The 23,629-nt window shown below is 44.7% G+C and overlaps 3 protein-coding genes across 10 annotated transcripts; 2 read left to right on the forward strand and 1 right to left on the reverse strand.

The window, feature by feature from the left end:
- Nucleotides 1-403: 403 nt before the first annotated feature.
- rpl19 (ribosomal protein L19) lies at nt 404-2,228 on the reverse strand. Of its 2 annotated transcripts, none has more exons than XM_049745209.2 (6): nt 2,170-2,228; nt 1,713-1,819; nt 1,071-1,193; nt 871-991; nt 682-792; nt 404-595 (listed from the first exon to the last, which is right to left on the reverse strand). In XM_049745209.2, exons 1-6 carry the CDS (start codon nt 2,172-2,174, stop codon nt 472-474), a joined length of 591 nt encoding a protein of 196 aa, XP_049601166.1. In that variant the 5' UTR covers nt 2,175-2,228; the 3' UTR covers nt 404-471. The 2 variants fall into 2 exon arrangements, with proteins under 2 accessions (XP_049601166.1, XP_049601167.1); XM_049745210.2 differs by having other exon boundaries at nt 2,148-2,172.
- cacnb1 (calcium channel, voltage-dependent, beta 1 subunit) lies at nt 1,193-20,669 on the forward strand. 7 transcript variants are annotated; one of them, XM_049745195.1, is made up of 14 exons: nt 1,193-1,534; nt 6,601-6,687; nt 11,919-12,038; nt 12,105-12,227; nt 12,299-12,435; nt 12,501-12,568; nt 13,097-13,257; nt 14,795-14,875; nt 14,970-15,028; nt 15,100-15,209; nt 16,786-16,937; nt 17,111-17,206; nt 17,426-17,611; nt 18,904-20,669. In XM_049745195.1, exons 1-14 carry the CDS (start codon nt 1,457-1,459, stop codon nt 19,435-19,437), a joined length of 1,992 nt encoding a protein of 663 aa, XP_049601152.1. In that variant the 5' UTR covers nt 1,193-1,456; the 3' UTR covers nt 19,438-20,669. The 7 variants fall into 7 exon arrangements, with proteins under 7 accessions (XP_049601152.1, XP_049601155.1, XP_049601156.1 ...); XM_049745194.2 differs by lacking the exon at nt 1,193-1,534 and adding an exon at nt 3,990-4,289; XM_049745196.2 differs by lacking the exons at nt 1,193-1,534; nt 13,097-13,257 and adding exons at nt 3,993-4,289; nt 13,567-13,595.
- Nucleotides 20,670-21,276: 607 nt separating this feature from the next.
- Nucleotides 21,277-23,436, forward strand: arl5c (ADP-ribosylation factor-like 5C). Its single transcript, XM_049745343.2, has 6 exons — nt 21,277-21,440; nt 21,749-21,809; nt 21,880-22,027; nt 22,187-22,270; nt 22,356-22,507; nt 22,581-23,436. Exons 1-6 carry the CDS (start codon nt 21,395-21,397, stop codon nt 22,627-22,629), a joined length of 540 nt encoding a protein of 179 aa, XP_049601300.1. The 5' UTR covers nt 21,277-21,394; the 3' UTR covers nt 22,630-23,436.
- Nucleotides 23,437-23,629: the final 193 nt, after the last annotated feature.

Raw genomic sequence — 23,629 nt, forward strand, 5'->3', positions numbered from 1 at the left:
TTGCCCTTCTTGACAGGAATGCTTGCTTTTCTTTTTTTTTCCAGTGACATCATGGAGAAGTACTCTGTGGAATGGAGAGACAAACCGAGAAAGAAAGGAGGCCCCCTCAAAGCATCATTCACCCGCCCCCTTCTTCCTCCATCATCATCATGTGTGTGCTTGTGAGACAGAAGAGGAAGTTGTTCTCCGCGGCGTCAAGAAACAGGAAGTGAGACGAGACACGCCGCATGCAAGAAAACAAGGTTTCTTGTGTCATCAAACTTCCTCTGCTTTATTTAAAGCATAATAGTGCATTATTTTTATCATATGATAAATGTGTGTGTCAGCCATTTCTCTTCACTGGGGTTGAGCATAGTGTTTGACATGCAAGGTTTGTGTTGAGTCAAGCAGACGAGGCGTGACATGTCTTTATGAACACTTTTTATTTTCAGCGATCCATACACACATTTAGACAGGAGCGGTGAACCCCGATTACTTTTTGCCCTCTTCCTCCTTGGACAAGTTCTTGATGATTTCCTCCTTCTTGGCCTGGAGGCGCTCCTCTCGGCGCTTGCGGGCCTCCTTGGTCTTGGTACGGCGGGCCTCGGCTTGATCGCTGCAAAAAGAAAACAAGTTGAGAAAAAAGGTATATTTATTTTGTCAGCTGGGGAGAATGACGTCAAAATGAGGTTGCAAACGTACGCCAGGAGCTTCTTGCGAGCTTTGTCGGCCTTCAGCTTGTGAATGTGCTCCATGAGGATACGCTTGTTCTTGAACACGTTACCCTTGGCCCTCAGATACAAGCTGTGATACCTGAGGAAAAAAAAACGGTTACATTCAAAATTGGTGTAGCATTGCAAATTGTATCGTCAAAACGCCAGTTTTTCTTACATGTGCCTGTCGATCTTCTTGGACTCCCTGTAGCGGCGCAACAGGCGACGCAGAATCCTCATACGGCGCATCCAAATCAGCTTCTCGGGCATACGGGCGTTGGCGGTACCCTTTCTCTTACCTGCAGACAAGAAGGCAAAATGTGAGGGAAAAGACCTGGCGGAAATTCACGGTTGCGGCGGGCAGTGCACGGAACCTACCGATGCCCATGTGCCTGCCCTTGCGGCGTGCCAGCGTGTTCTTGCGGCAGCGGGCCCTGGAGTGGACCGTGACGGGCTTGCGGATAATGAGACCATCCTTCACCAGTTTGCGCACCTGCTGGCCTGGAAGGGACAAGGAAAGGAGGCAAGGTGAGGAGTTGTACTGTGACTACTTGAATAATGGCGCCCTCTCTTGTCAAATGTCAGCAGTTGCACACTAAAAATTTATCCTTATTTGACAGACCCAGTTGGAGTTTTAGATGAGGAAAATAAAGCCACGGCCACAAGCTCAACGCTTCCTCGTACGATACACAGCAATTCACAGAGAAGGAAGCAAGAAAGGAGATTTGTGTGGACAGGCGATGATGTAAAACTTCTGACTTGGAATGAAAGTTCAGATCATAAAGGAATATCGTCACGGCGATCCACGATTACTGTTGTTGGTGGAGAGATCAACAATAACTGTGAGTACCACATCATAGTCCCATTTTATAGGGTGCATTAAAGAAGTTCTATTGATGAGGACATTTGGATGTCCATAAAAGATGAAGCCTCCTTTGGAGTGTAAGCAGGATGGCATTTTATGCCTGATTACGAGAGCATGGTTGGGTTTTGGTATTGATAGATTTTGGGTCTACTTACGAGAGTTAGCATTGGCGATCTCGTTGGTCTCATTGGGGTCAAGCCAAACCTTCTTCTTGCCACAGCGCAGCACGCTGGCGGCGAGCCTCTTCTGGAGCCTGAGCATGCTGCACGACACAAACACAACAGACAATTAAAGACATAAAAGAAACACACGCATAGAATCAAAAGAGAAAATTATGTTTATGTCGCGTTGTAATGTGGACCTAGCAGCTACACGTCATTAGCTGATGTTGCTAACCGCTAGCCTGGTTGACAACATGGCCTCTTCCTCGGCTACATCGTGTGGCGTAAAGCCACGGTTAAACACGCCATGGTCGGCATTTGGAGGACAGGTTACAATCCGTGTCGTTTAAATGTAACATGTTATGTCTTGATTGAAAAGCGCAGTGTGTAAAAAGGGTGGTTTTGGACAGTTTAAAATTAAGCAATTGCCTTCTTTCGACGGGAGTCCTACCTCATGGCTGCTACTTCGATAGAAAAAGAGCGATTTCGGCAACGGACAGGAATGTACCATTAGGCAGGCACGTCCATCTCAATTCATGAAAAAAACTCTCTTTGAACGTCAATCAAATTTAGCACGGGTATTGCTAATCTTGCACATGACAAGTTTAATAAGATCTAAGACGATAATATTTTAGTTCTTTGATAGCTTCACCAATCGTATTTAACAGTATGTTCATTGGACTCCCCTTTCCACAATAATGGTAACGACCAATGTCGTTACAGTGCATTGTGGGTCGAAAGGGTGCAGTTTACTCTTAGACCACACGAGGGCAATGTTTCGGCGTGTAAATGCCCTGAAGCAATTAAAAAAATCTATGTATTCTATAACTTTAAAATCCGTAAATATTTTACGTGCATGGGAGCATATTGTATTCATGAAAAACAGAAAACATTTATTTTACAAAAATGCAAACGGACAAAAACCATTTCCAAACAGGAAAAAAAAAAGACTGATGTAATACACTTCCATAATTAACAGTCATTAATGAAAAAACTTACAAAATGGGTGCAGAGAAGCTACAGAAAAACACGCCACCACATTGTGGTATATATAGGCAATTGTAAACTTGGAGGCGGGGGTGGGGGGGTGGATTTGCTATTACTCATGGATTGCTATTGACACAGGGCTGTGTCCCTATCCCCAATGAATACTGCAGATAAATAGAATACATACAATGCTCCTCATACGCTTGCTATATAGTCGTAGCTCACCAGCAGGCCGTCACCATGGCAACAGTGCACGCCAGCTGTGTGGGTGCATGCATGCACTTCTTCACCTCAGGTAACTGACAATATCTCCAGCATAATCTCTCTGTATAGATAAGATGCTAGTCCATTTCATAACCGTAGGGGATATGTTACATGGCTATGAAGAGAGCTGTAAGATGTGACACAACAACAAAATTCCTAAAGAGCTATGTTTACTTTACTTCCTGCTACTTTTTCTTCCACAGCCTGTTTATGCAGTGGCATTACACTTAGAAGAAATTAAGATGGCTAGCTAATACTGATAAGAAAACTGAATTATTTTGACCGAAATACATGGACATGGCATCCACATCACGAGGTTATCAAATGTATAAAAATTAGATGCCTGTGATTTGCTGTTGCCATGGCATCACGCACTGTGCTAAAGTAGGAGACAGACTTGTTTTCCTTTCCTTATTCTCCAAATTTTAATAGTTGCATGAAGGCTAATGGCCTTCACACATATGTTATTCTACACCTTTAACTTTTTTATTGTGTGAAGGCTAATGGCCTTCACACATGTTTTTCCTGTACTTTATTCTTCAACTTATTCTGCCCACTTTTTTGACATGCTTTGAAGATGATTTATTCAGTATATTTTTAGCTACACGTGTACTAATATTAATGTATTACTATGGCACTACCTTTTCTGTGTGAATGTGTGGTCTCCCCCATCAATCGATGTGATCTGTCGTTCGGGGCGGGGCTGTTGGACTCCCAGTTGGAGAGAGAAGCCAAAAAGAATGTACACAAAAATAACACGGGAAGTTGGAGATGGAGGCCTTTGAAATAAAAGCAAAAAGTCACTCTCGACATTTTACAAACTACACCAGTATTTGTTAGTGTAAAAGCAACAAAATGTGAAAAATAAAATACACTGCAAGGAAAGCCATTAATTGCACACTATTAGAAAGGCGAAGAAGGTACTTGGGCGTAGTGTTACCGTTCTGCAATCAGATATATTTCCACTATTATTCGCTTTAAATTTATTTTGAAGGCTACAACCGGATGTATGTTCGTTTCTTACCGCTAACTTAGCAACACGGCGCTTCCTTCCTCCGCTCTCGTCGGCAAGCTTGCAGCGAAGGCAGCTGTTGCCATTCTACTCAGCATCGGCCGGGCGAGCCCCACTTCCACGACAAAGATGAGTCCGTGGACACCGGCGTAAACACCCCCCCTCCCCATCCCCCAGCCTAAAAGACATTCTTTAATCAAGGGACAAAAGTTAATTCAATGGTACAGAAAAGTAGTATGTCCAGGACGCCTTCCACCTCGACCCAGGAGATCCAAATGGACATGTTCGACCCCCATCCTCAATCACAGGTAAGAAAAATGAGAGGGTTAAGAGAGAGAGGGGGGAAAAAGATATTATATTCAAACTATTTGACTTGACCTGTTTTCTGTCAACAAATGTTGCGCGTGTTTTCCCCAAACAGATTAACAGGTTGTTTGCCACTTACACATTTGGTTGCAATGAGCTGATTTGCCCTACAGAAGGGATTCCATGTACATTAATGTCCGATTCCCCCCGTCTGTATTTTATTTGATATATATTAATGTTTTTCTGAGCAGATAGTACTAATTGGTGGCTAATAATCAGCGTTTGTGTACACAGTGCTGCGATAAGCAATGCAATTGGATCTCAATTGGATGCGATGCAAAGCCACGCCTTTGTTTAACGACAACGTAGACATGTAAAATCCCATTTTATCGTAAAGAAAATCACTAAAATCTTAATAACCTGGAGGCCACTTCATTAGGTATACATGCTATTAAGACATCCAATCAAAAATGGTTCCTTTACAAAGATGATAATGCTCACTTTTGAAGTTGAAATTTCATCTGATAGTTATTGTGCATGTCGTTTCTAATGTTTTATTCAACATTTTAATTTTGCTACAAGGTCAACTAGGAAAAATATGATTTTTTAAATCATGATACGTTTGTATTTTTATTTTCAAAGAACAAATATTTATTTTTATTATTTAAAAACACCCTTACACCCATTTTTGTGATAGCCAATGTTTTTATTTTTTTAGGCTGATGTTGATTTTTGTAAAATGAAATTTTGATGACTGAGTAATAGGCTGATTATTTAAAAATACATGTAGTGAATAAATTGTGGGGTTTTTATTTCCCTTAATACTAAAACAAGATATGAATTACAAGCAGATCATCTGACTTTGAATATTTCAATAGAGAGAAAAATCTGCAAATTGGCCAACATCATTTCACACATAGTCCTAACTCCTCCATGGTGTCATTTCACAGCAGCCACAAATAGTCTGTGCCTTCCTTTTTTCGAGAGTGAGTGTGCAAACACAACAATCCACAATATTTTATTTTTTATTTCTTTCTTGTCGGTGGAAAAAGTGGAACAAACACCCACGCTGAGCACACTCATCTCTCTACGTACATGCAGCGAGAGAAACCAGCGCTTCCAATCATACCTTCCTTCCCACTCTCAGCCCCCACAAAGTTCTCCATGTACCAGGAAACTTGAACTTTAGACTCTCAAACCCTGCTATTTGGTGAGGCAATCCAAATAGTAAGAAATATTTTATGTGTAACTAAACTAATCTCATCAATTTAAAGATACATTTGAAGTTTGCCCTGCCACACCTCCACTTGAATAAACACCCCTGCTTACTTCCTCTTTAATTATACATCAACATTTAATCTGGTGGGACATTTACCACCAAGAAGCCCCCTGCAGTCCCCGTTGCTGCCCCCAATGCCTCGATACAACCTTAAAAGACAAGAAAAAAAAGACAAATTTGGATCAATAATAACTAGTTGTATTTTACATGATATTTGCTTTAATCTATAATACCTGTTGCATTAATTTACACTTTTAAAAAAAAGCATTTTTATGAACACAGAGGCCTACTATGTTACTGTTTTTTATAATCGATCACTATGTTGGTATAAAACTTAAGAACGACTGAATACAAACTGCTGCCACCTGCAGGTCTGGAGTATTACTACATGTTCAATCAATCAAAACAACTCTTTCAATCAGTTGAGCAAGTAAAGCAAGTGCTGCTATCCTGCGCTAATGTAATGCACTCACAGGACATTTTATTCGGCACACCTGCCAAATCAAATGTAATGATGCTATTTGTTTTTGTTTGACCCTGCACAATATGCTAATTATTGAATTGCCTCATAATGAGATCTTGAGTGTCTTGGTGTACCTAATCAAGTGTCCAATGTGCGATACAAAGCGTTTGCCGGTGCGTTTTGGTTCTGACGCGGCGGTTCCTCACGGGAAGAAGAAGAACAGGCCGTCTCCTCCGCAAACGTGATTAGTCGGCATTGTGTAACCATGGCGATGTGGCCAGGGTGGGCTTCTAATGTAATGAACGGCTTCTGCCCAACCCGGATAGAGTCCACTTGGCAGGGGTCCGCCAATCTGATTAGAGGCTTGCAACAGAACATGAAAAATGAGGAGTCGCCGCAGCTGCTCGTGAATTGTGCGCGTGTTTCCCGCTCTGGCCAATGTCGCCTCCGTCGGCGACAGCGGCAGGCCGGGGCCTTTTACAACCATCTGTTAAGATAAATGACTGTCTGGAGGCAAAGTTGTTTTGTTTTTGTCTTTCAAAGCCACACCCAGGCTTCTTTCTTTCCTCAGGGCAAGTACGCCAAGAGGAAGAGCCGCTTCAAGCGCTCTGATGGAAGCACCTCGTCCGACACCACGTCCAACAGCTTCGTCCGACAGGTAACGTCCGTCCCGAAATGCAAGACAGGACTTGCGCAATTCTAACAACACTTAAAAAAAAGCAGCTGACTTAAGACTTGCACCTGACTTGGACCAAAAGACTGAGCTCAAATTAATACAGAGCTGGTTTCAAACATGGACAATACAAATTTTAAACCTGCTTTCGAATGTCAACTCTGACCCAATTCATTAGCTTTAGCTAATTTAGCGACTTGACTTTGGACTAATTACTTGAGATTTATTTGGGACTAAAATGAAATGTAAACTTTGATGCTAGACTAAGATTGGGTTATTTTCCAACTGCTTTACTTGGAGTACTTTAGTTGGAATGGAATTTGGCATTGAGGTTGGTGAAAGACTTTTACAAATGAACACCACCACCACCACGAAAAAGCGTGTAGGCACCCTCTAGGTTTTATACCTTCACCCTATTTTTCATTTAGTTTTGCTCAAAGCCAGGCCCCGTATAGACATTATAGTCTCGCGCACACCTCCGCAGGAGCAAACTCATTCAAAGACGCGAAAACGCACAGATATACACAATCAGCCGTCGGCGGCGAAGCTGGCTGGTACACCGGGGCTTGGTTTCTATGGCAACGGGGCCACTGAATCTCCCCCCCCCCGTGCGCACAGCCACAGTGGGATGGGGATGCGAGGGAGACGGCGCTTCGGCGACACTGTTTCTTTGGCGTGGGCGCCACGGCGGCCTACGTGTTTGCGTAGCCTGGTTTGCGCGTCAAGTTCAACAAAAACACGATGAGGATGACTGTCTGCCGCCGTGCTGCGCTTTCTTGGCCGGATGACAGTGTGGATGGAAGGGGATGGGATTTTTCTGCTCCTGATACACCGATGATAGTATCAAAACATTCACATGCGTTTAGGACTAAGACTCGTTCTATTTAAAGACCATGTAAAGCCTTCAATTGAAAATGTAATTTATAAAACAACTCAGTGTGGTCTATTAAATTTCCAACTGAGTTTTGGAATCATTTGGTTGATATAACTAGTAGTTGCTGTAGTTTGACCAACTACTAGGTGGCCATTCTTTCACCATTGCCTGCTGATTGGGTCACAGGTTGCCCCCTAGTGGACACAATGAGCCCATAAGTAAAACTTGAGTTGAAGATTTATTGGATGGATGCTTTAGAATTGGATCAAACAACTTGGCACTTGCTTAAGACTTGGGTTTAATGGCAGAAAATTTTAGATTTGGGCCCAAAGAAATGATTCAAATGACCCAGAACTTGAGTTTGGTTTAGAACTGGACACTTTGGACAGCAAATGCTAAAGCGCTATCTAAGCGCATCATTGACTTGCTTTTAAGTGAACAACTGTCCACAGCCAGTTGTTTCAAAGTGGTCCTGGACCGGTTTCTGTGAGTCCATGAGAGATCAGCAGTGAACAGGCTCCAGAGGGGAGGGGGGTTTCCCTGGACACTGCCCCGTCCTATCCCACGTCAGCTGGAGCATTGGATGGCTGACGGCTGCATACCAGGCCTCCTCCTTGGCCTCGGCGCACTTACGTCTCTGTTCCTGCCTGGCCCGCCGGCTAAATATATTTCCCCAGTTTGCAAATGTAGCACAAGTCCTGCAACCCGACCCCGGTCCCGCTGGCTCCAGTTCCCTTCCTTTACACAAGGTTCACGTTCCTTTGGGTTGTGGAGGGATACGAGAGAGTGCGCTGGGGTGGGGTTGGAGGTTAAGAGAGCGTCTCTTGCTTTTCTCACACGCACACACACATCGCACACTTTTCTGGATCTCTCTGCTCATGTCCACTTGTCAAGCTAACACACACACACACACTAGTTGCCACTTTACACACACACACCGGTCTGTGGACTCCGGCACTGACCCCCCCCCCCCTCTCTGGGTGAGGAGAGTGTGGCAAAGGAGGTATGGAGAGGACTGATCGGATTCAGCGGCCCGTCGTGGTAAGAAGAATTTTGCAGACTTTTCGGCGCCCATTTGTCGGACTAACTGTGCATGCGTGTGCGTTTGTGAGTCCGGGCCTTGGCAGGTGTTGCTCTGAGATGTTGTAACTTGGGTCGGAAATGTGAATTCGCCAGCCCGTGTCCTGATTGTACCGTAACTGTGGGTCAGCGGCTTACTTTGTAATTCCATTTTGGGTCGCTCACAGCTGCTGGGAAGGCTCTGTGTTTTTAATTTAGACTTCCAGTCCCCCACCGGGTCGCGTCCAGTGCTATGTGCGATGACCAGTCAGCCTTCCGGCACAGCGCCGTGGCCATTTCATAGGGTGGCATTCCAAGTTGTTAACTCATAGAACCGAGAAATGTCGACGTTGCTGGCAGAGTTTGTTCACAAAGTATCAGAAACTTAACTGAAATATTCAAAGCTACTTTGTATTATTCATTTTTTTTTCTCTTTAAATCAAAATGGGAAAACGATTCAGCTTTAGTTGCTTTAAAACTTGAATCAAGGTCCACCAAAATGACACTTTGACAGCTCACACCTTTTTTTTTAATTACTTTTTATATATGCATTCTTTATCTATCGCTCAAAATGATCCCTTTACAGTTATTTGACCTTTTCGATGTAGCTTTTTAAAGATCATATAGAATAAATGTCCCTCGTGGCTCGTAAAATAATGTTTTTATATTTATAGCATTCTCATAACAAAAAGATGAGCGGAAACAAACTTAAATGCATGACTCACATCTCCATTGAACTCGGCAACCTCAGACTTGGTTACCATGGTACCGCTGTGACAGAGCAAATAAAGATGGCCGCCGTTCGTGACCGTGTGCTAGGGATGTGATTTGTTTTTGTAGATGAGTTTTTTTTCCCCCCGTGTGGTATCTTGGCACTCCAGTCTTGTCACGTCAACGCACAAAACAAATATAGAACGTTTAGTTGGTTACTCTTTAAAATTATTATCCGAGACTTGGAGCGAAAGACTAACCCCAGAAACCTTCAACTTGGACCGGCAGGTTCCTCGGCCTCCAATCCAACATTTTCAGTGTTGAGGTGTTCTGCCTCTTCCCTAAAAGTCGTTTCCGGAGAAAGCACTCGTCGCAGGGAACGTGAAGTCATTTTTCTTTGTTGCGCGGTAACGATGCTTCTCGAGCCTCATTAGTCAAAGCTCGCCTGTGTCCGTTTGCCCCCTCTCCATGCTATCCCCCCCCTCCCCCTTCTGAGTTATTCAATATCACCTCTAAGGCGGTGCCAATGTATCACAATGCATTTTTCATCATCTTCTGGATTATTCCCACCCCGGTGACGTTGTCACGCCTTCAACCAGATTGAGCGTGATGGATTCTTTCAAACACTTTCAAATTCATCCACAACCACCCTCAAGTTTCCCCATCGCCTCCTCCACACGGATGCAGCTGAGGTGGTTACTATGACACCGCGGGGGTCTCGAGACCGGCGACGACCAATAGGGTGGCAGCTGCTCGGTCACGTGACTCGCAGCTATTTTCAACAGGGAGCTGTATGCGAAGTGAAGCAAGCGGCTAAATTAGAGACACAGCCCCGGTGACATGAGGAGGGGAAGACGAAGAAGGGTTGAGTTGAGTTCCTGGAGACTTTTGTTTTCTTTTGTACTCCTTACAACCAACAGCCATTGATTACTATTGACTAGTACAGCGGACCCCCCCCCGGATACTTCATTTAGTATATTTAGTGCATAGATAATAATTGGCCACATTCCTGTGGGTCTTTAAAAAGTCAATAAAATGGCTGCAGTCTTTTGGAGTCATTGAAAATGGATGGATGGGTCGCTAGCTGCCTCGCTCTTCTATTTTTTTTTTTTTTTTGTCACTGTGTGACTCAAAACATTTGTCAGTTATTTCCGACGTCATCCGGGCGCCTTTTATTTTAGTACATTTCACCCCTCCCCACCCTCCAAGGTCGGCCATTAAAATCCTCTGTTGAACTTCCCTTGTTGTCGGGATGCTCCCAGAGGATGAGTCAGAGCTTGTCGGCGAAGGCGGCTGGTGCCATCCTCATTACGTGCGCCGAGATGCAACAGGAAGTGGGGATAGTGTGTGGCTAAGCGTGTATGTGTAGAGGAACACCATGAATTAGCGAGGAGGGCCGTCGCCTCGGCAACAGGGAGTGTCTACATGCGAGTCTGCCGAGCGGCACAATGCGACAGGTGGCTGAGCTAGAATCAACACGCTGGTGTTTGTCGTTTGGTCGGGAATTGCTCAAAGAGTGATGAGGGTAGTCATGAAAGGCGGCGCGGGACATTCAACACACATGCATGCAAAACTCACACACACGCACACACACTGTTTTTGTCAGCATCCATTACGCAAACCATCCCAGCTGCCATGTTTGGACTTTAACCCCAATTTGTCTCGTTGTGACCAGACGTTAGCATTATTCAGGTCAATTCTGAAATAAATTTAAATGCAAATCCACGTGGATTCGCCGTCTACATGATATTTAGCTCAGTTCTTTAGTTTGGGGTGTAATTCCACCTTTGGCCACTAGGTAGCAGCACACAACTCTGTTTAACTGTGTAAATTTAGATTTTAACATTTTAAGATCAGCTGTATTTTTACTGAAGAGATGACTGAATGTCAGTCTCTATCATTCTGCATTTTAGGCCTACAGAAAGCTATTTTCTTTTTATCCAGTAATGTACATCTTTGGAAATGATTACTGATGTATTTTGCATTAAGATGTGTTGGTATTATTTTTGAACTTCAAACTATGATCGCATCAAAGATGCCTTTTCAAATCTGTCATGTTCACTTGACATGCCAGCAGGGAATTTATCCATCGCGGTTACATATGGCTTGCGTTATCTTTTACGCACTCTCACCTCTATTTTGGAGGCCCACACCTCATGACTCACTTGTTCTGCTTGCCGCACTCAGCTGTCGGCGCTCTTGTCAGCAACACCTGCAAAACACGGAGATGTACTCTCTGGACACTTCATTAGGTACACCCAAACACTGGCAATAAATAAAGAAATGCTATTATGATAAAAATAGTGTCCAGGTGTACCTAATGAAATGTCCGGTCCTCAGGCCGTTATGAATAGTGTGTACCTACCTGATGGCTCATCCGCATGGCTGACTCTACCTTTTGTTGTGGGGCCAAAGCACCTCAAATTACATTGAGTCAGCTTTCAGTTCTTAATATGAGCGACCTTGTAGGCCACATAGCCATCTCCACATAGTCAGCAGGAGACAGGAAAAGATGGACAATCTACAAAAGAGCACACAGAACATCCCTCACGCTCTTATGTTTATGCGGCAGGGCTCGGCCGACTCCTACACGAGCCGGCCGTCGGACTCCGACGTGTCCCTGGAGGAGGATCCTGAGGCCCTGAGGAAGGAGGCGGACAGGCAGGCCCTCGCCACGCTCGAGAAAGCAAAGGTCAGTCGTCCGTTTGACTACTCTTTATCTTTTGTGGGTGTTGAACATTTGATATTTTCTGTCCAGACCAAACCAGTTGCGTTTGCCGTGCGGACAAACGTGGGCTACAACCCGGGCCCCAGCGATGACGTTCCCGTGCAGGGCATGGCCATATCCTTCGAAGCCAAAGACTTCCTACACATCAAAGAGGTTTGTTTGCGCCCGCCATCCTGCGGTCGATGATCGTCTCGTAATGCCCGGCTGTGTTTTTGTTTTTGCAGAAATACAACAACGATTGGTGGATCGGGCGTCTGGTGAAGGAGGGCTGCGAGGTGGGCTTCATCCCCAGCCCGGTCAAGCTAGAGAACACCCGACTTCTACAGGAGCAGAGGATGAGGCAGAACCGACTCAGCTCCAGGTTTGGAAAAATACAAGAAGCTAAATGATGAACATGGGATTTATATCCTTTTGGTTCTGTCTTAGTAAATCTGGGGGAAGCTCAAGCCTGGATGTCGCCACAGGAACGCGCAGGCCCACCCCACCCGGCACAGGTGAGGTCAAAACAATTTGCATATTCATGAGTGGCCAATCAAAGAAGCAAGCGGCGGACCGTGTTAAATCATCTGACACAAAGTCCATTCCTCGATAACTTCCTCCTGTCTCCATTTTCTGCTCACGTCACTCAGCTTTTGTTGCTTTAATTAAGGCTCTCCAAAGTGCGAGGCTCCATTGAGAAGGTCAAAAACAAATTTCATTGCTCAATCAGGAAAAAGCGCGCGATTATATTTTTTCAACACCATCGCTTGAACAAAAGGCGAGAAATTCTTTTGGGTCGTGAAAGCTCGCTGTCTTCTATTTATTCCCGTCACTCGGCACATTCATTGCATTTCCTCGTGACAATCTGACATTTTCTCCCTCACACTTGTCAATGTCATCTTCTTTTCTTCCTTTGGTGCTTCCGTTCCGATGCATCTCACATCTCGTCTTCTATCTTCCCCTCCTTTTTTTTTCTTCCTTATTTCTGTCACTGTCTCCGCGCTTTCGCTTCTATGCCCCGCCCCCTCCCACATGCCAATTAGCGCACACGGACATGCCCACTGTGACCTATGATGTTGACCCCCTGGACCTGGATGCTGAGGAGCTCCCTGAGTCGCAGGGGGACCCTCGCTCCCCCAAGGTCATGTCCGGCAGCGTGACCTCGCCTCAGGCCAACACGCACCGGCTGCCTTTCTTTAAGAAGGTAACACTAGGAAGTGATGGGATCGGACTTTGGGATTTGGTGGGGGTGCTGGATGCTTCTCGCCTTTGCCAACAGCCCTTCCTTCCTCCTCCCACCTGCCTGCATTTGCCCCCACCTCCCCTCTGCCCATAACTCATCCAAGACTAACACCTCACAGCTGCCTGAAACTCTAATAGGAAGGCGCTATAAACTGTACCCCCGATGGCAGTACCCCCCCGCCCCCCTCAATGCTTTTCACCCAATGACTAACCAGGCTCTTGTGTGTGTTTTTGTGTGTCTTCTGGCATGTTGCGTGGAATGCTTCCGTAGGCGGTCCGGCTAAACAGAAACAGAAGTCGGTGAGTGCGCTTTTCCATACCTAACCGAACTAACATCTCGGGCCGCATCGTATGAGCGATGGTACGGTAATTCGAAACCTCCAAACAAGAAAAAATAATAAATCCCCAGATATAGGAAAATATAACCAAAGAGCAAAACAGAATGTCTCAGTGGTTGGGGAGTGAGCCGTAATCCCACCACACATTGAAATGCATCACCCGCCAGGCCTCGCCAATCCTCGCCGCCATGGCGACGCCGCAGGTGCACGTCTATTGATTCCTCCCGACACGCCTTCATCTCCATTTGTGACCAAAATGGATGCGTTTGAACATAAAACATTTTCAAGTGGCCATAACATTAGGAAAATGAGAATATATAGATAAAAAAAAAACATTGATCATAATAGCCATCAAATGAGGGAAGGGATAATCCCGTGCTAATGATCATCTTATCCGAAATGTCTAAAATTACACACATACTGTACTCAGGGTACAGAGATAACCGAGCAGATATTCTGGAAGCTATGGAATTAACTGCCAAAGCGGATCGCCGAAGCCCGAAATGCGTGTAAACGCGCCGGCGGAGCGGACGCCGTTACTGTACACCGTACATGACACCACGGCGACGACTGCGCACTGTGCTAACACTATTAATACACTGCTGTTATGTACACCGCTCCAGCGCTGGGCCCCGCGTCGACGAGAGCCATTAGGAGCCTTTTAAAATATGTATTTATAGCCCCGTGTGGATGCAAATGAGGCCGAGGGAGATTTACGTAAAATAATGTAAATGCCTTTTCAATACAAAGCGGAGGCGTAATGGGCGATATAGATTTTCTGTCGTCACTATGTCACCCTAGTCTGGGGGGGGGGGCGGGGGGTTGAGGGGCGGTGAAAGAAACTGGACTTTTGAAGAGAGAAAGCGCTTATATGGATGAATCATACTTGAGTCACAATGTAAGAATAAGCTTCAAATGTGGCTGATCTACGCGTGGGCATTGCCTTTATGCGGTGAAGGCTTTTTTTTTTTTTTTTTGCTCAGTGCAAACATGCTTTTATGTACTTTTTGCTCACTCGGAAACTCATCGGCATTACACACACACACACCTGGGCCTCGCCTCTTTAAGGCACATGCATGTAAAAATGGAATAAATGTTAGGTATGTGGCCATGAGTCCTTTTATGAGGGTGTTAAAAGAAAGTGCGTGTGTGTTGTCATAGATGGAGCACGTGCCTCCCTACGACGTGGTTCCTTCCATGAGACCCATCATCCTGGTTGGACCGTCGCTCAAAGGCTATGAAGTGAGTGGAAGCTGCCATAGCAACCATGTGTCCCAATACTTTTGGGGAATAGATGCGTTGGAAGTATTGTTGAATGCTGCCGTTTACATTGCAGGTGACAGACATGATGCAGAAGGCTCTCTTTGATTTCCTGAAACACAAGTTTGAGGGAAGGTAAGTAGTTCGCGTTAGGCGCCATTTTTTTTTCCTACCCCAAAAATTGATCGAGTGCCTCCCTGTCGCAGGATATCCATCACACGGGTGACGGCGGACATCTCGCTGGCCAAGCGCTCGGTCCTCAATAACCCCAGCAAACACACCATCATCGAGCGCTCCAGCACCCGTTCCAGCCTGGGTAAACACACAAACACACACACAATTGTTGTCATCATCCCACTTTGTTAAAGTCTCATCAAATGTCGTCTTATCAGATAAGATCTAGTTCCAAACATCAATCCATCAGGTCTTTGCTAGGTCAAATTCACCCAGGAACATTATTAAGAAATGGAATCGACTCAACCGAATTGTTCCTCATTAATTTTCTCCTCGACTTTCTGAGTCTGACTTTTCTTCATCCTGTCTCTCTGCCCTCCTTCGCCCATATTTCCTCCTCATCATCTCCCTCCTCCTCCTCCTCCTCCACCCTCTCTTGAATCAGATGTCCTGGGTATGTATGCATCCCCCCCTCTTCCCACCTTCTCCCCCTTTTTTCCTCCCTCCTTTTCTCACCCATCCTCCACATTTGATTTGCCCGTCTGCTTGCCTTGTCTGCTGCCTCTCATCCTTCTCCGTGTGATAGCTTGTAGCTTCTGGTAAAGAGAACCACCACCCCAAAAAAAACTGAAAAAAAAAGTGTTACGAAACCAAAAAGCGTATCCGTGGGAGGGCAGAAGGGCCGCGAGCTGCTCTCTTCGAGCGGGAGCCAAACAAACTGATACTCTCATGCCGCTTGTGTGAGGGTGGAGGTGCTTTAGATGGTCCTCGTGGAGCTACAGTGGGAAGTCCAGGAATAGCGAAATGGGGGGCAAGCTTCTCACTTCAATTTGCAACCAATGAGTATATGTGTGTGCGGAGGATAATGGAAACCTTGCCTCCACTTCCGGCCTCAATAGCTTTTATCGCTGCGAGGGTGGCACACTCGATGGCGACATTAGCACGACGCTACCAGTCAGTTTAGCACGGTACCGTTTGGATCACCCGTCAGTCACAGGACTCTAGCGCGGACGATATAGAGACTAAAAAGAACCTTATGTACGTCGCTGTGATTTACATTTCAAAAGGTGATTCGAAAATAGACTCAGTCGTAGCTCGCTTGATCAATGGTGAATTAATTTAGAACATAGAAGTGATTGAAATGCTTTCACTTTGATCATGCTAGCGGAAAAGCTAGCATGCTAGTATCATTTATGAATTAGCTTAGTTTACCAGTTTAGATTTACACCCCCCTGTTCAAATGTGATATATACATGAACTTTTTCAAATGTTTCCACCATTAATTGGACCAAAAGGATTTGAACAGGGGCGTGTAGACTTTTTATATGCTGCAGTTCCCGTTAGCCCTAACAACACTAATCTCCAACTTTTTTTTTTTTTTAAATTATTCTATGGCTTCTGTGTTAATGAGAATGTGTGCCCATATTTTTATGGCATCTCATTCTTCAAGTGCCTCCTCCTATTTTATTTTATTTTCTTTTTTAAAAGAGACTGACCAACATGAGGACTTCCTTAATGCTCGGGAGGCGACAGAATGAGAATGCCTCGTATCGTTCCATTTAGCTGTGCCTAAATGGAACTGAACGTGTGATCTGAGCCAGTTCACACGAGGTTTTTCCTTGCATGATCTTGTACTAACCTAGCAGTTGGAACAAAGTGGGAGTCGTTTGTTGCTTCTCATGGACTCAGCGCTTCCTCTCGTGTGTTTGGGGGCGCAGCTGAGGTTCAGAGCGAGATCGAGCGCATCTTTGAGCTGGCCCGCACGCTGCAGCTGGTGGCCCTGGACGCCGACACAATCAACCATCCGTCTCAGCTGGCCAAGACCTCGCTGGCTCCCATTATCGTCTACATCAAGATAGCATCTCCTAAGGTGAGTCCCGTGGTGGAAAGTACTTTGTTGTTGTTATGGAGTCGCAATAATAGCTGTATGTTATTGCGTGTTTTTATTTAATTTAGAAATTTAGTATTCCTCAGTATTTGTAAATGATTTCTATATTCCACATTTTCACCAGGTATTTTTTTTTAATTGTAATTATCTTCCAGGTTCTGCAGAGGCTCATTAAATCCAGGGGGAAGTCCCAAGCCAAACATCTCAATGTGCAGATGGTGGCAGCAGACAAGTTGGCTCAGTGCCCCCCTGTAAGTCCTTTGACAATTTGACACTTTTTGGAAAAGTAATTTTTTAAAGCTTTTCAGATAAAATCTTGAGATATGTTTTGGCGCCATCTTGTGGCGTCTTAGTGTAGAGGAACTATGTTAAAGTGCGTTTGAGGAGTCTCGTTTGGACAAAAATAGTGCTTTTCCGCCAGTTGCCCCTCCGCTAATGCAATGTTGGCATCTCCTCTACTGTTCTTGCAGGAACTGTTTGACATCATCCTGGACGAGAACCAGCTTGAGGACGCCTGCGAGCACCTGGCCGACTACCTGGAGGCCTACTGGAAGGCCACGCACCCACCCAGCAGCAACCCGCCCAACCCGCTGCTCAACCGCACCATGGCCACGGCGGCGCTGGCCGCCTCGCCTGAGCCCGTCTCCAACCTGCAGGTACAGGTGCTCACCTCGCTGCGCAGGAATATGGATCTGTGGCCCGACATGGACGGCCACGCCGACGGCAAAGAGGACGAACACGCCCTCTGAAGCCAGTCCAGCACTCAGACTTTGTGGCCGCCAGAATGCGGGAGTAGGAACTCATCCACCGCCCCCCAAAAAACCCCACACACATATATGTACACACACATGACCTGCTAAATTAAGACCTTCTCACCTAAAGCGGAAATCCGGAGAAACTCAAAAGGCTCCGTCTTTCTCTTTGCAATTAAGAGCCAAATCCCCTGCCCTCGTTTAGTCACCTCGGTGGCCTCCTTCCTCCGCCAGCCGCTCTCCAGTTTGCCGTCCTCCCCCGTTGTTGCCATGGCGCCGCCCCTGAAAACAGCAAGTCATGCCTGCCTCCTCCTCAATCGGAAAAAGGCGCCCATCTTTTTTGCAGGCTGACACACTAATATGCCTGTTAACAATTACAAGAATCCAACTCATCCAAAAATGCAGTTTGGTTATGCATCTAATGCATGTCTGGTTGAAACTTTGGTGCTCAAGAACCATATTTGATATTTAAAATGTAAAGATGGACAGGTCTAATCACAGATACCCCCACCAGAGTAACACCAAAAGATTTTTTTTCACATTTAGTGTCAAAAGGTGCCATGACCTCATTGAGCCAGAGGGTGGCACAGTTGTGTCCATTAACTGCTTGGGTGTGTTTTGGTTTGCTTTGACCACTTTTTTGTGCATATTTATTATGGACGTTTTGAGCATGTTTACAGCAGCACTTTAACCTGCAAATGTGTTAAATAGTGCAATATTGCTTAGTAGAAGCAGAGTGGAACCTCTAAAGATGTAACGCAATCCATTTTCCCAGAGTTAAGTCGCTTACAGCAGTTGTAGTAGATGTACTATTTGTCTTTATTTGTGTCTGCATAACAGTATTATATCGCCTCCTGGTGGCCAAGGTGAGCACACCAGAAGGCGCGGCACAATGAAAAAAGTTCAGGGATTAAATCATGATGCAGAAAAGTGTTTAGTCATTAAGATTTTACTTGAACTACAATTTTGTACAAAATTACAGACGTCATGGAAAATAATGGCAAGCAAATATTGTCATATAGCCTCGAGTTTGACAAATTGCATCGTACCACTTTTAGGGCGTACATCTTTTGAGGTTCGGCTTTAATCTGTTATGTGTTTCTTGCTTCTGCTCACCCCGCTTACCTTGACTAACTACTCACACCGTTTGTCTCTGCATGGTCACTGTGCGGGTGGTTCGCCTCTGACTCACCCAGGGGTCCAACCTAGTGCACGCCGAGCCCCCTAAGCGGGAGGGCACAGAATGCGGCGGGAGCGAATACCACGGCGACCTTGTGGGAAAACCTCAGCATCAACAACAGCAACAGTCATACCTGCGCTCTTCCCGCGGTCAAGTCCGAGGGGGCAGCGGCCGCGGCCTTTCCCGGCAAGACACCTTCGACTCGGAGACGCAGGGCAGCCGGGACTCGGCGTACACCGAGGCCGGAGACTCCTGCATGGACATTGAGACCGACCCCTACGAGGAGCCTGAGCCTTACCGCGGCGGCGGAGGGGGCAGCCGTCCCCACCTGGCGCAGCACCACGGGCGCCAGGCGTCCTGGGAGGACGAGGGCGCCGAGCCGGACCAGGAGAACCTGAACCAGCCGCCGGCACCCAGTCACGGGGGGCAGCTGCAGCACGGGCGGGCCAAGCTGAGGGAGCGCTACTGCCAGGAGCCGCTGGACACGGGGGCCAACAAGGGCCGCAACAAGAACCAGGATGACTGGGGCAGGGACGTCTACATCCGCTGAGAGGACACGAGGAGGAGACGACAAATGTTTACATCCAACGACTACAGTAATCCCTCTCTATTTGCAGGGCACACCCCCACCCCATCCAACCCCCTCCAAATTGCTTAAAATTGTCTACCAGTGGTTCTCAATTTTTTTTACAGTAAGCACCACCTGTAAAAAAAAAAAAACACTTGGCCTTCCAAGTACCACCATAGTGACCGGCATTAATTTGTAAGTAGTGCCGTAAGTTGAAATGTTCAACTAAAAAGAGAATAGAATTGTATACAGTACATACAACTACTGTAAAATTATGCACAGTTTGAACATTAACACTAAATACTTTCCTGTCCAATTCGTCTTAGCTTTGGCGCCATCTTGTGGTATTTTAGGGCGTTACAGAAAGAGCACCAACGGCAATTAGTGGGGGATTTCTGTCTTTTGCTTTTACACAAAACTGCATGAATGTCACGAGACAGCACGAGGACACTACTTTTGATTGTCAGCTCCGTCAAGCTTCTGTAGAATGTGAGGACATCATCACGTCTGTCCTCCAAAGTCTTAAACAGGGTCTATATCACCACCCCCCACCCCAATATACCCCCACCTGTGTGCAGTGTCAGGGTTCCTCCTCACCTTCCCTTTTTCAACGTCCACTTCTTATCACCCGGACCTTAAAAGCAGGTGGACAAGATGCTCTATGTTAGATATTTTTTATGGACACAGATCTCTCCTCCATTGTAGTTTTCAGTGTGCCGCCTTTCACCCCCGAACCCCAGAGCCCACAATCCTGCCCAAAAAAATCCCACAATCCAAAGTGCCGGAAGGTTTCGTCAAGCCATGCCGCCAACAGCGCCGCTGCCGTCTTAACTCTTACACTCCTTCTTTGCAGGCCACACGTTGTCTCTTTCTCCAGGTCCAACACAACTAGCTTTTTGTGTTATTTATGCTCAGATATAGTACTTGCTTAAAATCACAACGACTCAATTTGTGTGTCTCAGCCCCCCCTGATCTTTTTTAAGCTCCACTTGTGAGGTTGTGAGAGGCTATAAACATCTTCAGTGGGATAAATGAATATTGAATAATGTTATTGTTGCGTTATCGCAATTGTTTAAAAAAAAAAGATAATATATGACATAACATGTATCATTGGTGCCTGATTGTAGCTATTTTTTTTTTTTTTTTGCTTTTTCTGCCTTTCATTTTTAATCAGTGGATAAATTCGTATTTTAATTAAAAATGTAAGCAGAAAATTGTGCTTTTGTTTCAGTTTATTATTTTAAGTACAAGCCGACTGTAAAGGTCGGTGAAGCCAGCCATAATGCCCTCAGTAGGCCACTAAGGATTCACTCTAATTAACATACGCTTAATTACTTTTAGCATCTCAAGGGTTCCTAAAGTAGAGCGATAAAGTTTCAATGCGCATGTTATAAAAACTTTCCAGGTTACATTTCACAGTAATAATTTATTAATCATTCAACTTTAACCCCATGATTATTTCATCTGTATTGTATTATTGCTGACACACCTTGTTTCACTTCAAGTTGTGTAAAGAACACGGAAAGGAAAAAAAATACCATGCCCTTATTTGGACATGTCGTTTGCGTCCCTGCTTGCGTCATCAATGGGTCCATTCCAGAGACTTGTGTTGCCTTCAAGTACAACACGGTGTTCTGAAATTCCTCCCACCCCCCCCCCCCCCCCCCGGCACCAGAACTGAATAAAAATGAATTACACGTCACGAATAATCATATTTTACTTGCATTTGTCACATCGTGGAGGAGGAGTTCACGCGTCACGAGCAAGTGTGGGAAATTCAAGCCTCGAGGGCGTTCCAGTTTCATTTCCCTATTGTGAAATAAAGACTCCGGCATTCAGACGAGAGTTGTCAGTTGTCAGTCCAGTTCAGCTTCTACCAGGAGACTCATTCGTCGAGATTTTTTCATTACTTTCCTTCTACATACACTTGTTATTAGAAATGGGATTTCTCCTCACCAAGATGATGACCGTATTTGGTAACAGAGGTAGGAAAAATGAGTTTATTCTTAATTTCTCCCCTACAAAAACAAAATAAGATCTTAAATTCAATTATGTATTTTTAACCACTTAACCAGCAATGTCAATTAATATGATCGTTGGACACATTCAGGATGATTTAACATAGTTTATAATTGGTATTTAATATATCAATGACATTTTAATGCAGTCTTGAAAATCCTATGTAATTTGTCATCATATTGTTTGCATTGTAGTCATGAAATATCAATGTAGGTATTCCTCACAATTTTGGCGGCCTTTAAACTTTAGTGATGTTACAAAATGTCTCTTCCAGAGCACAAAGTTATTATCGTTGGTCTGGACAACGCAGGCAAGACAACCATCCTTTACCAGTTGTAAGTAATGTGACCTTATTTACTTCTGTAAACATCACATTGTTTTGACAACGCTGTTATTGATTTATAGTGTGACAAAAGAAGCGGTTCACACATCGCCGACGGTGGGCAGCAACGTGGAGGAGATAACGGTGAAGAACACACACTTTTTAGTGTGGGACATTGGAGGCCAGACGAACCTTCGTAGCAGTTGGTACTCCTACTACTCCAACGCTGAGGTATGTTGATAGCGTTTCCTCTACTGGACGATTACATAAGTGTTTCTTCTGGGCCTTATCGTAGTGTTACGCCTGATAACTTGTGATAATTCTAATCAGTGTATGTGGGCAAATGGGCTATGAACTAAATGTATGTTTTGACAACCGGGCACTTTTCAGATTGTCATCCTGGTGGTGGACAGCACGGACCCAGAGCGACTCATACTCACCAAAGATGAGCTGCACCGAATGCTCGCGCACGAGGTGCGTGGATATTTTCCAGATATTCATTTTCGAATGCAGACGAATTAGAAGAATGTACAATTAAGCATAGTTGTGTTTCTCGCAGGACTTGCAGAGCGCCGCAATTCTGGTTCTGGCCAACAAACAGGACGTGAAAGGCTCCATGACGGTGACGGAGATCTCGCGGCACCTCACGTTGGACGCCATCACAACGCACAACTGGCACGTGCAGGCCTGCTGCGGCCTGACCGGCGAGGGGTCAGTCTTACGACATGTCATTAGAAAAAACTGAAAAAAAAATTCACAGTATTGAAATTTTGTTGTCTTCTAGACTCAATGCCTGTCTGGACTGGATGCAGTCGCAGGTGCTCGCCTCTTGAAGATCCTTTCTCAAAGGTTACGTCAGGATTGCGTAACACTGAACATTGCCTGAGACACAGTCTACCTCAGCTGAATACGATCGGCATCCAAAAAAGGTGTGCCTCATTCACCTCAGCGTAAACTGAGATTATTCACCATGTAATTATTTGTACATGTAAGACTTGATTGTTCTTTGTGCTCGACTTGAAGCGAGACTGAAAGTATAGTCGTTAGGTTTTACTGTCTACTTTGTGCTGGGGGAGAAGCCAAGTAATTTTGTACATACAGTATTTCATGTGTTTTACGGATTGTATTTCTATTTTTTTTAAGTAAAATTATTTATATGGAAATCAGCAGGAATTACTGGGAATTAACTAAACTGGGTATTTGTAATGTTGGTGATTAATTTTTTTTTTTTAATGAAAACAATAATCCAGCAATATAACTTAAAGACGGTTTATATCAGTGAATATTTTTACGCAATTATTTATGATACTGTATATATATATATATATATATTTATAATACAAACTGCAACTGCTGAAGGAATTAATCCAATTTTGTAATTAATTTTTAAAAAATGCACTCTTTTGACCATGTAATTTACATAATACAATTATGTTTTGACTTAATAATTATATTTTTCGAACTATAGAAAGCTTATTTTCCTGCTGGTTGGTATGAAATGTCAGCCATGTTGTAGCATTACATTGGAGGAAAAAAAAAACCCCATAGTGGATTATTATCAGCTTGGTTTCCTTTTTTCAAACATTTTCAAGGGCTATTGGCTTCATATGTGCTGTGATAAATAAATATCTGAGTTTGTATGTCGTCTCAAGATATTGTTAAGGATTTCGCTAGGTTTTTTATCAAAACATTTTTCTTGTTGCTGCCACATTTGCAGTACTGATGTAATCATGTTTGTACATTGTCTTCATTTCAAAATCCAAACAGCATAATTAAGTAAAGAATGGCAATTAGAAGGTCAACACAATCCACGACCAAGTTCCTAATGCACAA

Source organism: Syngnathus scovelli, chromosome 16, assembly GCF_024217435.2.
Source record: "Syngnathus scovelli strain Florida chromosome 16, RoL_Ssco_1.2, whole genome shotgun sequence".
NCBI classification, from domain to species: Eukaryota; Metazoa; Chordata; class Actinopteri; order Syngnathiformes; family Syngnathidae; genus Syngnathus; species Syngnathus scovelli.